The following is a 14,806-nucleotide window of genomic DNA, read 5'->3' on the forward strand; positions in this document are numbered from 1 at the left end:
ATTACAAAGTCAATACACACTTTATTTGGGCTAACATGATTAGCAAAAGCCTCATCTCAATATGTGAGAATATTCGTTGGAATCGCTAAGTTAACTTTCCAATTGAAAAACACTCTGATTCAAAGCCTCCATCTACCTCTACAACAACAGCAACAACAACTTGCATTTGACAGGAGTATTATCAAGCCAAATTTGACACTGCGCCACAAAATTTAACACTGAGCTATTAGAACAGGTGTCCGAAAGCTTGGAGCGTCTTACAGGAGGAGCGAGAGAGAGAGGAGTAGAGCTTCAGGAAGTGAATTCCAGAGCTTTGGGCCCAAGCAGCTGAAGGCACAGTCCCCAATGCTGGAGCAATCAAGATCAGATGTGCACAAGAGGAAATAATCGAATAGCGCAGACCTAGGAGGTTTATAGGGCTGGAGGAGATTACAGAAATATGGAGGGCTAAGGCCATGAAGGGATTTGAAAACAAGGATAATAATTGTAACATTGCCAGGCCGGGAGCCAATGTAGGTCAGTGAGCAGAGGGCGATGGGCGAATGGGACTTGATGCGCGTTAGTATATGGGTAGCAGAGTTTTGAATGAGTTCAAGTCTATGGAGGGTGGACGATGGGAGGCCAACTCGGAGAGGATTGGAATTGTCTAGTGATAGCAGAGGCATGGCTGAGGGTTCCAGAAGCACTTGAGCTGAGGGAGGAACTGAGAAAGGCAATGTTACGGAGGTGGAATTAGGCGTTCTTGGTGATGGAGCAGATATGGGGTCAGAAGATCATCTCAGGTGCAAATAAGATGCCAAGATTGCAAACGGCCTGGTTCAGAGATAGTGGATGCTTTGGTGATGACCTTGCGTTTTTGGTTTTATGAAAGGGAAATCGTGGTTAACAAATTTATTAACGTTTTTTTAAGGAATTAAGTAGCTGGTTAGATAAAGGCGAACCAGTTGATGTAATACATTTGAATTTCCAAAAAGGCATTCGATAAGATGCCGCATGGAAGGTTGCTACTCAAGATAAGGGCTCATGGGGTTGGGGGTAATATATTAGCATGGATAGAGGATTAGTTAACAGATGGAAAACAGAGTGTAGGAATAAACAGGTCATTTTAAGGTTGGCAGGCTGTAACTAATGGGGTGCCACAAGGATAAATGCTTGGGCCTCAGCTTTTACAATCTATATTAATGACTTAGATGAAGGGACGAGTTCAATATATCCAAGTTTTTTGATCATACAAAGCTAGCTGGAAAGGTAAGTTGTGAGAACATAACGATCCTCCAAAGGGACATAGACAGGTTAAGTGAGTGGGCAATAACGTGGCAGATTGAATATAATGTAAGACATTGTGCACCTATTCACATTGGTAGGAAGAATAGAAAGGCAGAATAGTTTTAAATCGTGAGAAACTATTAAATGTTCGTGTTCAGAGAAACTTAGGTGTTCTGCTACAGGAATCACCGAAAGTTAGCATGCACTACAACCCACTATGCACAACAACAATCAGACCCCTCTGTTCTCAAGCCACTGTCCGTCCATACTGCACTGTTGATACCCTACTGTCCACACATCAATGTTCACATCAAACTGCCCATACTGCACTGCCCACAAACCACAGTCCACAACCCATTGTCCACACCCCACTATCCGCACCTCAATGTCCGCATCCAACTGCCCCTCCCTGAAAACACTCCACTGTCCACATCTCCCTGTCGGTCTTTTTGTATCCCATCCAGTGTTACTATGTTCGTGTGTAAATTCCAATAGAGGTTTCATGATCCGAAGCAATGCTGAAATAGTTATGTGCCGTTTTAATTAAAACTAAATTGGGATACATTTCTGAGGACATTATTAGCAAAGCTTAGAGTAATCATAATAATGTAGCACTATTTCCCGCAAATAGAAGTGATACCTCGGCTCAGTGATAGCACTCTGGCCTCGCAGCTGAAGGTCGTGGCTCAAGTTGAGGCAGAACACTAGCACATAATCTAAGATCAACACTATATTGCTGTACAAAGGGTGTTGTTGATGGCGTTGTCTGCGTTGACCAAGAGACGTTAAACTGTGGGTCTCTCTTTTTCAGCCGCAAAGGAACCGGTGGCATTATTTGAAAAGGAGACTGGGAGTTATCCCGGTTTGCTTTCCAATATTACATAGCTATTCATTTATTCAAGGACTGTTGGTGCGACCTGGCGGTGCGCATAATTGACTGCCAGCTTGATTGCTTAACAGTAATTACACACGATTGGCTGTGAGGAGCTTTAGGACGTCGCGAGGGGCACTATATAAATGCAAGTTGCTGCTTCAGTCTTGAGCCCGAAGCAGATCACAGAGGATCCATCTGTGGAAGTCCAGAGGAAGATTGGAGAGGATGACGACAGTGTTGCCCCCCGAGCATTCCGGCGACGATGTCTCAAACATGGAGGGTTACTCTCCAAGTGCCTACACCGCTCACAACAACTACGAGTTCTCCGGATACAGTTTGAAGATCGCTCGTATTATGGGCGCTAACCTGGGCGTATCTGCTTATATCTGGGACTCTGTGAGTTCACTGCATTAGTCGGATAGCAGAAAAGACGGCCTCTCGCATTTTATGTATTTATGTGAAAAAATAATGCTTTGCTCTGTTCTCATTTGCAGTGGGTTTGCAATCGGCCTCCTTTTCTCAGAAAAAATGCGCTTTTAAACTATATCACCGATCTGGCACATCTTGTCCACAGTCCGTTGTGTGGTTGGCTGGAACCTGCATTTCTCACATACATTGCAAACAGAACAATGTACATTTCTCTGATCTCAAGTCTTAGTTTTAATAAGGGTCGGAGGCGCAGTGAAGCTTATTAAATAATCTGCCCTCACTGGTGCCAGTGGGGTGTTTTATATTTCCACCCTCCAATTTCCCCCTCTCCTGGAGTTGCTGACCTTTGCTGCTCCACAATCACCCACAGCTTCCTCGCCCGAAATGGCCATTCTCCGCGCGTGAGGCCTTAGGCCGAATGCCTATAGAGGCCGTGAACATTGTTGCTAAGGGCGGCTCTTTCCTCACAGTGCGCGCACTTTAGAGCAAGGCCATTGGCTGATATTTACGAGCGTGTCCAACTCAGTACAGTGAAACCTGGGACATTCAATATTTGAGACTCTGCCTCACACCGGGTGCTGTATCTTCACATTGATTCATTGGTGCAGCTTTGTCTGCGCTTCGGCTGGTTGGATGAAGAATTTGGTGGGACTGCGAGCTATTTGGGGCGCGAGGAGCTGAGGGTGCAGCAGCAAGACAGAGTAAGTACTCGCAGTCTGTGAACAAAGCCGCCAGTTCTGATCAGATTCCACTGCGAGGTGGGAGAGTCTGTCCGGCTGAAAACAGTCCCCAGGAACCTTCCTTCATCGTTGTAAGGAGCGTTTGTACCCAGACACCACCCTCCTTTAACAGCAGTCGTTTGCATCACTTTCTGAGCAACAATTTACAACAGTGACTACACTCGAAAAGTACTTAATTGGCTGTAAAGCGCTTTGATTCGTCCTGTAGTCGTGAAGGCGCTATATAAATGTCTTTCTTTCAAATTAATCCTACGGTGAATGTCTTCCATCTTTTCAGGCAATTGCTCTTTGCCGGTACTTTGAGAAGGAGAAGATCAGTTTTACTGGAAAGAAAGTGATTGAGCTGGGATCGGGCACTGGAATCGTGGGGATTTTAGCCACCTTACTTGGTGAGTGAAAGGGTGGGAATTGAACTGAACCCCATCACCTTTTTGATATCTGAAAGGAATATGGACAATATTGAGAAGGCATGCCTATATCGGCGAAGGTGTGCTAACAGTCAGAGAATGTAAGATGATTTGAATAAGCTCCCTCTCCCTTGGTAAATATGTATTGGGAGGATTGAGTCTCCTTGCTGTAAAACTTTACTTCTCAAATCGGGCCGAAAAGTGAGGTCGAAGGTTTCCTTCGGCCGAACGGCTCTGACCCGAAAAAGTCTACGAAAGTAGCTGGTGGAATGTAGGATTCGGTCCGAGGCCTTCGTGCGATGCGTAAGTACGGGAAGATGTATTTCACGTGCGGATGCATATGCTGGTACCAGGTAGGCCTTGACCACCAATCACTATAAAGTATTCTCATTGACAATAATGGGAACTCCGTTTTTACAGCTCCCATAATTATCAATGAGAATATCCCCTAAAACAAGGAACAAAGCACAATAAATAAAACCCACCTCATATTTGAAATTAATTGAAATTAAATGTAACTAAATGTTATCGAAAAATATATATATATTTTGGATTTTTTTAACGTTTTTCAATGGGGTTAAAATAAACGTTCTTTAATGGACAGGTTTTTTCAATATAAAAGTGACTGATTAAATTAAAATGTTCCAGGTTTTACAAGCGTTACACTAGTAAAAGTAGCCTATAACCCTGCATTTACCAGGTGTAAGAGTTTGAAGGACATTCGCTGGGCAAGAGTTGGGCAAATAGTCCAATTTCTGCCTTGCGGATGTCCTTCCTCTGGTAATGCATAGGATCTGTAAAAATAAATTTTGATAGATCAGAAAAGCTGGTTTTCAGCACATGCACATTGTGTGCGGACAACTGGCTTTTACGAGGCGTCGCCATATGCATGCGCACTTCATACGCACCCACCAAAGCCGCAATTTGCGGCCCATCTCATCTTCAAAGAGAATGTAAATGAGGGCTAAGAAACTTGCAAACGATATAGATGTTCGTCTGTCCACTCAATGAGATGGAAAAAATCCCATGACGCTATTGCAAGAAGAGCAGGGAAATTCTTTTCGTGTCAACTTTTCTTCTGGCCAATATTTATCCCCCAACCAACACCATAAAAAATAGATTTTCTAGTCAGTGATCCCATGTGTGTGCATGAGCCCGTGCTGTGTGGAGATTTGGCAGGGAGCACACTGGTTGGTAATTAATCGGATTGTCAACCCACCTGGCCTAGCATGTAGATTAGAATTAGATTAGAAGTTATAGTATTTCATTCTCATCTAATTCAGAGAGCAGGAAGTTCACCATCCGGTGAGACACCAAACAAAGTAAGCAAGCCCCGAGCCTGCCAGCAAATGAAGGTAAATGTTAATTGTTTCTCTGTCAGAAGATGCCAATTGAAACAGCAGTAAGTACTGAGCATGTAAGTGGCAATTAGTACATACATCCATACATGACAGAAAGTATGATAAATATATCAGGGAGATACAATAGCATTATGGGAGAGCAATTCGGCTGCTTAACACCTCCCGTTAGAGCCTGGCAAATAAGGCATTCAAAGGTTGGGTTCGAGGCCCACCAAAGTCGTATTTTAGGTCAGGAGCCGCACGATGAATTTTTGGATAGAGAACTGGTTGGCAGACAGGAAGCAGAGAGTCGGGATAAACGGGTCCTTTTCAGAATGGCAAGCACTGACTTGTGGAGTGCCCCAGGGCTCAGTGCTGGAATCCAAGTTATTTACAATATACATTAATGATTTAGATGAAGGAATTGAGTTCAATTTCTCCAAGTTTGCAGATGACACTAAGCTGGGTGGCAGTGTGAGCTGTGAGGAGGACGCTAAGAGGCTGCAGGGTGACTTGGACAGGTTAGATGAATGGGCAAATGCATGGCAGATGCAGTACAATGTGGATACATGTGAGGTTATCCACTTTGGTGGAAAAAATACGAAGGCAGAATATTATCTGAATGGCGGCAGATTAGGAAAAGGGGAGGTGCAACGAGACCTGGGTGTCATGGTACATCAGTCATTGAAAGTTGGCATGCAGGTACAGCAAGCGGTGAAGAAGGCAAATGGTATGTTGGCCTTCATAGCTAAGGGCATTGAGTATAGGAGCAGGGAGGTCTTACTGCAGTTTTAAAGGGCCTAGTGAGGCCTCATCTGGAATATTGTGTTCAGTTTTGCTCTCCTAATCTGAGGAAGGATGTTCTTGCTATTGAGGGAGTGCAGCGAAGGTTCAGCAGACTGACTCCCGGGATGGCAGGACTGACATATGAGGAGAGACTGGATCGACTGGGCCTGTATTCACTGGAGTTTAGAAGGATGACAGGGGATCTCATAGAAACATATACAATTCTGATGGGACTGTACAGTTTAGATGCAGGAAGAATGTTCCCGATGTTTGGGAAGTCCAGAACCAGGGGACATAGTCTAAGGATTAGGGGTAAGCCATTTAGGACTGAGATGACGAGAAATGTCTTCAGTCAGAGAGTTGTTAACCTGTGGAATTCTGTACCGCAAAGAGTTGTTGATGTCAGTTGATTGGATATATTCAAGAGGGGCTTATGTATGGCCCTTATGGCTAAAAGGATCAAGGGGTATGGAGAGAAAGCAGGAAAGGGGTACTGAGGTGAATGATCAGCCATGATCTTATTGAATGGTGGTGCAGGCTCGAAGGGCCGAATGGCCTACTCCTGCACTTATTTTCTATGCTTCTATGTAAGGGGTTAGTGACGGAGCGCGGCGAATGCAGCAATGCCATCGAACTTCAGTGCTGGTTTAGCGCTGGCGTTAACTCTTACCACCTTGGCCTCTAGCACCTCGCAGATCGTGATGTCATGAAGGGCGCAGCGTTCTGTTATCATCCTGGATGTGAAATTCCCTCCAGCCTCCTGCTGTTTAGCCGGGCGTCAACAACGGCAGGAAGAGGAGGCGTTGTTTACTCGGCTGGCCACTTGAGGATCGCTAATTAAAGGGAATGCACAAGTCAGATGCCTATTCAAAGCTTTTTAGGTATCATTGCTGCAAGGTGTCTAAGCCTTCCACCTTGTGAAAGTTTTGCTCTCCTAATCAGAGAAAGGACGTTCTTGCTATTGAGGGAGTGCAGCGAAGATTCACCAGTCTGATTCCCGGGATGGCAGGACTGACATATGAGGAGAGACTGGATCGACTGGGCCTGTGTTCACTGGAGTTTAGAAGGATGACAGGGGATCTCATAGAAACATATAAAATTCTGACGGGACTGGACAGGTTATATGCAGGAAGAATGTTAAAACTGTAATGTCAGTCGCGCAGGTCGCCTTGCAATGCAGAACTGAGGAGAAATGGGTTGTGCATCATCAATGGCCCTTCCCTTTAAGAGAAGGAAGCAGCCTCTGATTCTTTGAGCATGTGCTCTAAATTGCTCAGTGCTCTGCCGCAACCGCCCCGCTCTCGGACTGTAGCAGCCTAACGGAAGTGGTTAGCGATGGATTTAACGCCTCCTCTTCCTTCCCTCTTGTTCTGAGAGGCAGATTCATTCCCGATCCATTTGCTTCTGTGTGATTGATACGAATGATTGGATATATCGATATATCTAGGCTACACTAATCTCCGCGTCCAATGGATCAATATTTGTTTTTCCGAATTTAAAATTATCACTGCAAAATGCGATTCTTGCGCAGTGAAAGGAATTATGTCACTAAGTTGTTTCTGCCATTTGCACGCATTCTATGCGGAAACTGCTTTCTGAATCTAATATATTAAAGAACCAGCTGAGCTGAATATTTTCGTGACGTCTGTCATTGCTTCAAGGAATAGAACCTCAAATTTAAAGAAATGTTTACGTGGTGTTGGCGTCAACAAGTCAGTTGAGGGCTCCTTTGTAGCCGTTAAAGTTCGCTTCTGTGATCGCAATGTAGTATTAGTTGTCATGGGAAAACAGAAATGGACGTGGATTGTTTTTCTCTCGTCAGGTGGAGATGTTACCTTGACAGATAAACCGAACATACTGAAGCAAATAGAAAAAAATATCTCCATCAACATCCCCACTGCCTGCAGACACCGTTTACAAGTCCTTCCCCTGATATGGGGTGAAAGCCACACTAACTTTCCGACGGATTATGACTTCATCTTGGGTTCGGACATTGTGTACAGCTCAGTTATCTACCCGGCGCTCGTAGAAACATTGCGCCATCTCGCTAATCAAGGCAGTACAATTTACCTCTGTTCCGAAATACGAAAGCGAAATGGTTCCCGCTCTTTCCACGAGGAGCTTCTACCTCAGCATTTTCACTGCCAGGTTGTTGACAGCATAGAGGATAAAAATATTGTTCTGTACAAAATGACCAAAATTGTTACAAGTCCGCGGCATGGGCTGCCAAGTAACGATATAAATCTGCCCTCCACTGAACCTGACACGGATTGAACGCCATCTCATGAACAATAGCAAGACATATTCCACATTCCTCTTTTAAATTTAAGCCCCACTCCTATTTGTCCCTTTCTACCACGTGACATGACGTCCAGAGATTCGATTGCTTTTCGATATCTTGCCCAAGTGCCTATTCGCCGTGTATGAGGATCGAGGGATCGCATTAAAGTGGTAATGGTCGTAGATTACCCACACATGGATCTTCGCGTCACTTTACTGCTGGTAATTTATGGAATTAATTTGAAGTAATCAGATAATTTGAGGACTGGCACCAGTAAAATGACCAGGAAAGTTGATGTTTGCCACCAGATCGCCAATATTGTTGCAAGTGATCCAGCCTCGCACTAAATCATTGACTCTTAATGTCCTCTGGCCTCCAGTGGCAGCCGGTCATGCGACTCATGGACATTAGCTTGGGCCTTGCCCGCACAATGCACATCACGAAAACAAATAAAACAATATTGCTGCAGGGAACTTCTAAATTGAGTTATATCCTATGGTTAATATCATTGTATTACACCTACAGCGCGCAGTTCTGAGCTGAGTCCGTTCTGGACAGTCATGGGATAGAACTCATCAATTTACTGGTCGATCTGGTAGTATGATTACACTCGACGGTGCACTGAGCTATTTATTGAGTCGTTCCCTTGTTAGTAATAATCACTGTCACAGGATTAGGTCAATTGCTTTGAAGCGTTCCTGTTCTTTACAAGGGAGGAAAAGCTGAATAACTAAACAGCTTAGATTAATGCAATGTTTAATAACCATCCCATATTTATTTACCCGTCTCCTATTGACAGGTTCAGTAACCAATACACGAGTTTCCTCACGGATTTCGCCAACACTTGCTCCATAAACTCTGATAGAAGCTGTAGCATACACGCTAATTTATGTATACGTTAATGTTTAAATTCTTTATATGATATTGATACGTAAGGCAAATGTGTATTTTAAATACACTTGAGAAAATTAGTTCGCTAGTATAAACGTTTATGTCATTTCCTCTCACGATCAAAGAATGTCGAGACTCTTAATTATTTAAGACAATTTTATTAACAATTACATTGAACTTCCTTCCATTAACTGCAGATATGAGGTCCATTGCAGAGAGTAAATCAGCCAGATGGCTAACATTGTGCTGCTGCTGCTATATGTGCTGCTTTAGTTTTCGAGGATAGATGGCTTAACTCACCTGTCTAAGCAATTAGTTTTGGCAGTAAAAGGTACATAAGTTAGAGATTTTTTTATTTAGTTTATATGATGTGTGTATTAGTATAACTACATATTCATTATATACAATCTGTTATAGTGGGAGAAGTAGCAGGCAACAGCACGCTAGTGGGTCCAGAATGTTACACGGAGGGTAAGACCCTCAACTAACTAACTAACTGGAGAAATAAGACAGCCGAGAACGAATCCCGCGTTGTCCAATATATTACCCACATGTGGCGAATTGGGAATCCAGATGTGAAGAACTACATTTCTGATTATTAAATAAGAATAAGTAATGGACATCCTCGTTGTGCATGCGATCTCAATACTCACAGTTACAGGCGTGTGCATGTGTACATTATGCTTTTTACGCCTTTTTCGTAGAATTATGTCGAAAAGCAGAATGTTCGTGTGCTCTTTGATCGTTGTGAGTGCTTTATTTCCTTGGTTTCTGAGAGTGGTATATGCTTGTTAACTAAATATATTGATGTGAAGTGCATTTACTTGTATTGTGTGCGTATACGCAGGTCGGTTTTAATAAACCGTGTCGACGCCACACTTCTGTCCAGCCAATTATATTTATTGCTAAGTTGAATATCTGCACCACAGCGGTTATCTGCCGCCTAATTAACCAGCTCCCATGGGCTTCTACGAATGATGTCGTTATTATACACTTAATGCTCCATCTATTCAGATATAGATGCAAATGCGAATTTTGCAAAGCGCGTGTGAGATTCAAAGCAGCTCATCCTGCTCCAATATATACTATTGTAAAATGTGTAAAATATTAACACGATCTCAGCTGATGCAGTATAGCTGTAATGTTGAAATTAACGTGGGCCACGTTAGATTGAGTCCAGTTATTATTGTGCCATTGTGATTCTGAATACATAATTTATTGTTCTGATTCTGACGATTTCGTTAACGAATGAATGCAGAGATGTAATGGAATAAAATACTGCATGTAACAGAGTAAATTGCGTCCCGTAGGTGTTCCTGTTAAGCTGCACAAACAACTGATAATTGTTGAATGATTGTTACTGCAGTACAGCGCTTTGCTCACAGGGCCACCTGAGTAGACTCCGGATCTTTTGTCTGTGTCGCTTTATGTAATAATCCAGAGACAAATTACGCGTTATTGTTTGTCTTGTATTATAGTTGACTTTTTTTTTACCATTCTTGTCGCTGGATTTAACTAGAATCACTTGAAGAACACTCGAGCTGGTTACACACAGCAGGCACAGAATAGACGATATTACTGCTATTGGAATCAAAGCGATACCAGTGCGCCAATGCTTTAAATTGAAATTCTTGCCACTGGGATATAACAGGGCTCACCTAAGCATATACATAAGTTGACAATCTCGCTGCTGTATGAACCTCTGAATCTAGTCCACATCAGCGTGAACATTCCTTAAATTGCGACTCTATTTACATATTACTTCGTTGCTTGTGTTGAACAACTCTTAATAAGGGGCCAGAATTGGATTATCCAGCCGTTTGCTTGTGGCTTTGTACTGAGATGGGAATCGTTGCTCAGTTCTTCCAAAAAACATCGCAGCACATTAATTTATTCTCAGCAAGGATCCGACCCACTCTAATCGAACACAAATGTGAACTGATGTATTTTAGTAAGAATTAGGAAAGGCATTATAAACTAAATGGTACAATTTTAAAGAGAGTTGAGGAACACATAAACCTGTGGGTGAACGTACACAATTCTTTGAAGGTGGCAGGACAAGTTGAGATGGCTGTGAAAAACGCATACGGGATCATTGGCTCTGTAAAGAGAGGCATACGGTGCACAATAACGTTATTACCAATCTTTTTAAATCACTGGTTAGGCCGCAGCTGGAGTATTGTGTCCATTTCTGGGTACGTCTATTTAGGATTTATAGAGGTTGCAGAGGATATTCGCAAGAATGATACCAGGACTGCAGAATTTTAGTTATGTGGAGAGATTAGAGAAACTGGGGTGTACTTCTTACAGCAGAGAAGGTTAGGAACAGATTTGATAGAGGTGTTCAAAACCGTGAAAGGATTTGATAGAGTAAATAAGAAAACACTGATTTAACTGGCAGACGGATTCGGTAACCAGAGGACACAGACTTAAATTAATGACTTGGACAAATATCATCGTTCCGTCATCATGACTGGGTTAAAATCTTGTAACTTGCTCCCTAACAACATTGTGGGAGCCCTTCACTGCAGCGACTGCAGTGGTCCAAGAAGGCGTCCGCTTCATCAGGTCCACTTAAGGTGGATGGCTTTGGCAACCATGAATACATCCGGAGTATACATTAGAAATGCTTGTTCCTCAGGCGGGATTAGTCGCCCGTGAGTTAATGCAGGCTGCTTTCGTTCTGGTATGTCGCTCTTTGAAGATAGGAACTTAGGAACAGCCGGAGGCCATTTAGCCCCTCGAGTCTGTTCTGTCATTCGATGAGATCATGGCTGAGCTGCGACTGTACTGCATGTGCCTTTGCCCGATTTCCCTTAATAGCTTTGGTTAACAAAAAACTATCAATCTCGGATTTAAAATTAACAACTGATCTAGCATCAGTTGCCATTTGCAGAAGAGAGTTCCAAACTTCTGCCATCCTTTGTGTGTAAAAGTGTTTCTTAATTTCACTCCTAAAAGATCTGGCTCTAATTTTTTGATTTTGCCCCTAGTCCTAGACTCCCCAACCAGCTGAAATAATTTATCTCTTTCTACCCTATCTGTTCCCCTTAATTTCCTGAAAGCTTCGATCGGATCACCCCTTAAACTTCTAAATACTAGGGAATACACCCCTAATTTGTGTAATCTCTCCTCGTAATGTAACTCCTGGAGTCTGGGATAAGTTACATCCCACAATGAATTGTTGAGTCTACCAGGTCCACGGACTGGATGTGTAACAGCAGCTGAGCTGGGATTCGTAAGAATAAAAGAACCTAAGAGCCTGCCATTCAATAAGATCATGGCTGATCTGATCTTGGCCTCAACTCCACTTCCCTGCCCGCTCCCTGTAACCCTGGCCTCCCATATCATTCAAAAATCTGTCTATCTCTACTTTAACTATACTCAATGACCCAGCCTCCACCGCTCTCTGGGGTAGAGAACTCCAAAAAATCACGACTCCCTGAGAGAAGGAATTGCTCATTTCCGTTTTAAATGGGCGACCCCTTATTCTGAAATACTGCTCCTCTGAAATAACACCGGCCAGGTAGGTAATTCCTGAAGTGAGTCCGTTGCCCCATTCTGTTTCCTCTGGCAGACTAGTAATATGCTGGAGTAGTACTCGCTTGTACATTGCACACAATGGGACTTCCAATCACAGGATGGAGCGGAAATCTCTCACAGCAGAAGGAGTTGGCAGAACTGTCTTTACAACTAAAGTTAAAAGGCAGTGTTGCCTTGGTTTTCTCTCTCAATATATTTGGCTTATTTTATTAACTATTTATAACTCACGTTCCATTTGGTTTATTTACTTCTATTCTCACTTTCAGACGTTCAATTTTGGTCATAGCGCCAGTTCTTCATTCCCATTAATGCTCCCAGATTGGATAAAATTCCCTAACATTGCACCGTTCTGTTTTCTCTGGCAGACCGGTAATAGGGCGGTGTAGTTGGAGGGGGAGCGTGGAAGAATAGAAGCAACAATAGCTTTAGGGTGATAAAATCAGGCTTGATTGGAGGTGAGGCATTTGCATCAGGAATTATCTACGTGGCCGGTGTTATTCCAGAGCAGCAGTACGTCAGCTTACTCTGGTTAATCAGGCTGCAGTGACACCACAGTGTGTACGTATCAGTGTCCAAATCCCAATGTCCACACCCACTGCCAACACCCATTGTGCACATCCAATTTTCCACACTGCTCTATTCACAACCCACTGTCCACACCCCACTGCCCATACCCCAAGAGGATAACTGAGTGCAAAGTTAGCGTACAAGGCTGCAAGTGGGCCTGCTTTAAAGGACGATGCACGCAAACCCGCTACTCCAGCATGACTGACGATCCTGTTCTAACCAGCAGTCCTCAAGCCCTGCGAATCCCTGCTCGAGATAAATGCGATTCTCACATATTATGCCTCTAATCCCTTCTGCTGTTTTCTGTTCGATGGAATATGTGTCAAGGGCGCCTGACTCGTCGGGCGAGTGCTAAGTTACCACTCCCGTGGCTCGGGCACCGACCACTCTGTCTCAGCATGTTGCTTCTGAGTGATGGCATAGGATTCTTCCACGAAATGCTTCTGCCCGTCCAACCGCCACCTAAATGAATTAACCATGACAAATCAGCAGCTGTCCCCGCAATCAGCTGGATGGTGGATCACATGCTGGGAAAAGGGTCTATCGAGCCGAGTTCATTCAGTTATGTTGCAAGGACGCATTATGACTCTCAATGTACCCCACACATCAGCAGCCATTTAATATCCTGGGAGAGACCGCAACCCGATTTAAAAAAAACCCTAGGCCACGGAAATCCTGGGAGGAAAAAAAAATGCGAAATTCCTTTCTTAACTCCAAATACGATCAAAACAGTTTCAGGAGACAACAATGACTGTGAACTACATTACCCCACATCCGACGTACATTTTGTATGCAGCTTATCAGTATCCTATAAGAACAGGTCCAAATCCCCTTACCGTTCTGGGTTTTTATATCTCACACCATGTGAATTGACTAAGACTGGACACATTTATTCTAGGCGAGGCCTGACCAAGGTCTTGTGCAACGATACAATGGTAATTTGTGTTTTATATTGCATCGGACCAGCAATTTTCCCAATAATCAAGTAGACTTTATTTTTTGCCTCCCAGCAAAGGCCGTAAAGCTCTAGTCACTGATGCACCAGAACACTCCTTCCCATTCAACAGACTTTAATTCAGAACTCATGCTTGAAATTATCTCTACGCACGTGCATAAAAGTACATTTATCGACATTAATTTTCAGCTACCCAATGGGGTCTTTTCTCCCATTGCATCTGCACATGCTTGCAGTCTTTCTTTCTCGCCCAGGGTTCTGACATTGGCATAATCTTTCTGTCACCCGAAGACTTGTGGAGCGTACCCAAAACACCATGACCCACATCATTAATATAGATGGTGAAGAGTAACAGTCCTAACGCATCCCCGCAGGACGCTATTCCTAATCAGTTGCCAAGTAGAACCATTGGAAGGATAGGCATGTACAGATTATTAAATGTAATAAGCTACTTAGCATTTTATAAACGTTCAGAATTTTCAGCCAGAATTCTTAGGTTAAAACAAGAATACGTTTCGTTTGCAATGACGATTGCAAGATATATTACATCAGAGACTTACATGACAAATTGTAAAAGCTAATAAACTAAATGATAGCAGCTGTATCAACAGGATACAGAGAGAGAGAGGGCGAAGTAGTGAAGACATATAATTCATAAGTATGTTGTACTAATGAAACTTAAAAGAATGCAATGCACTAAAACTCAGGATGACTCTTCAAACTAGTC

At 43.3% G+C, this 14,806-nt stretch overlaps 1 protein-coding gene across 1 annotated transcript; it reads left to right on the plus strand.

Annotated features, from left to right (window-relative positions):
* Window positions 1-2,365: 2,365 nt before the first annotated feature.
* Window positions 2,366-8,116, plus strand: LOC139262713 (EEF1A lysine methyltransferase 3-like). The gene is made up of 3 exons (XM_070877866.1): window positions 2,366-2,536; window positions 3,587-3,698; window positions 7,665-8,116. The coding sequence occupies exons 1-3, from the start codon at window positions 2,366-2,368 to the stop codon at window positions 8,114-8,116; spliced, it is 735 nt and encodes a 244-aa protein (XP_070733967.1).
* The last annotated feature ends 6,690 nt before the right edge of the window (window positions 8,117-14,806 follow it).

The sequence above is a fragment of the Pristiophorus japonicus genome, chromosome 4 (genome assembly GCF_044704955.1).
Source record: "Pristiophorus japonicus isolate sPriJap1 chromosome 4, sPriJap1.hap1, whole genome shotgun sequence".
NCBI lineage: Eukaryota > Metazoa > Chordata > Chondrichthyes > Pristiophoridae > Pristiophorus > Pristiophorus japonicus.

Coding starts and splice junctions, on each gene's coding strand:
- LOC139262713 (XM_070877866.1), top strand. CDS start 2,366: ATGACGACAGTGTTGCCCCCCGAGCATTCCGGCGACGATGTCTCAAAC. Junction 2,537..3,586: donor CTGCTTATATCTGGGACTCT/GTGAGTTCACTG, acceptor CCATCTTTTCAG/GCAATTGCTCTTTGCCGGTA. Junction 3,699..7,664: donor GATTTTAGCCACCTTACTTG/GTGAGTGAAAGG, acceptor TTCTCTCGTCAG/GTGGAGATGTTACCTTGACA.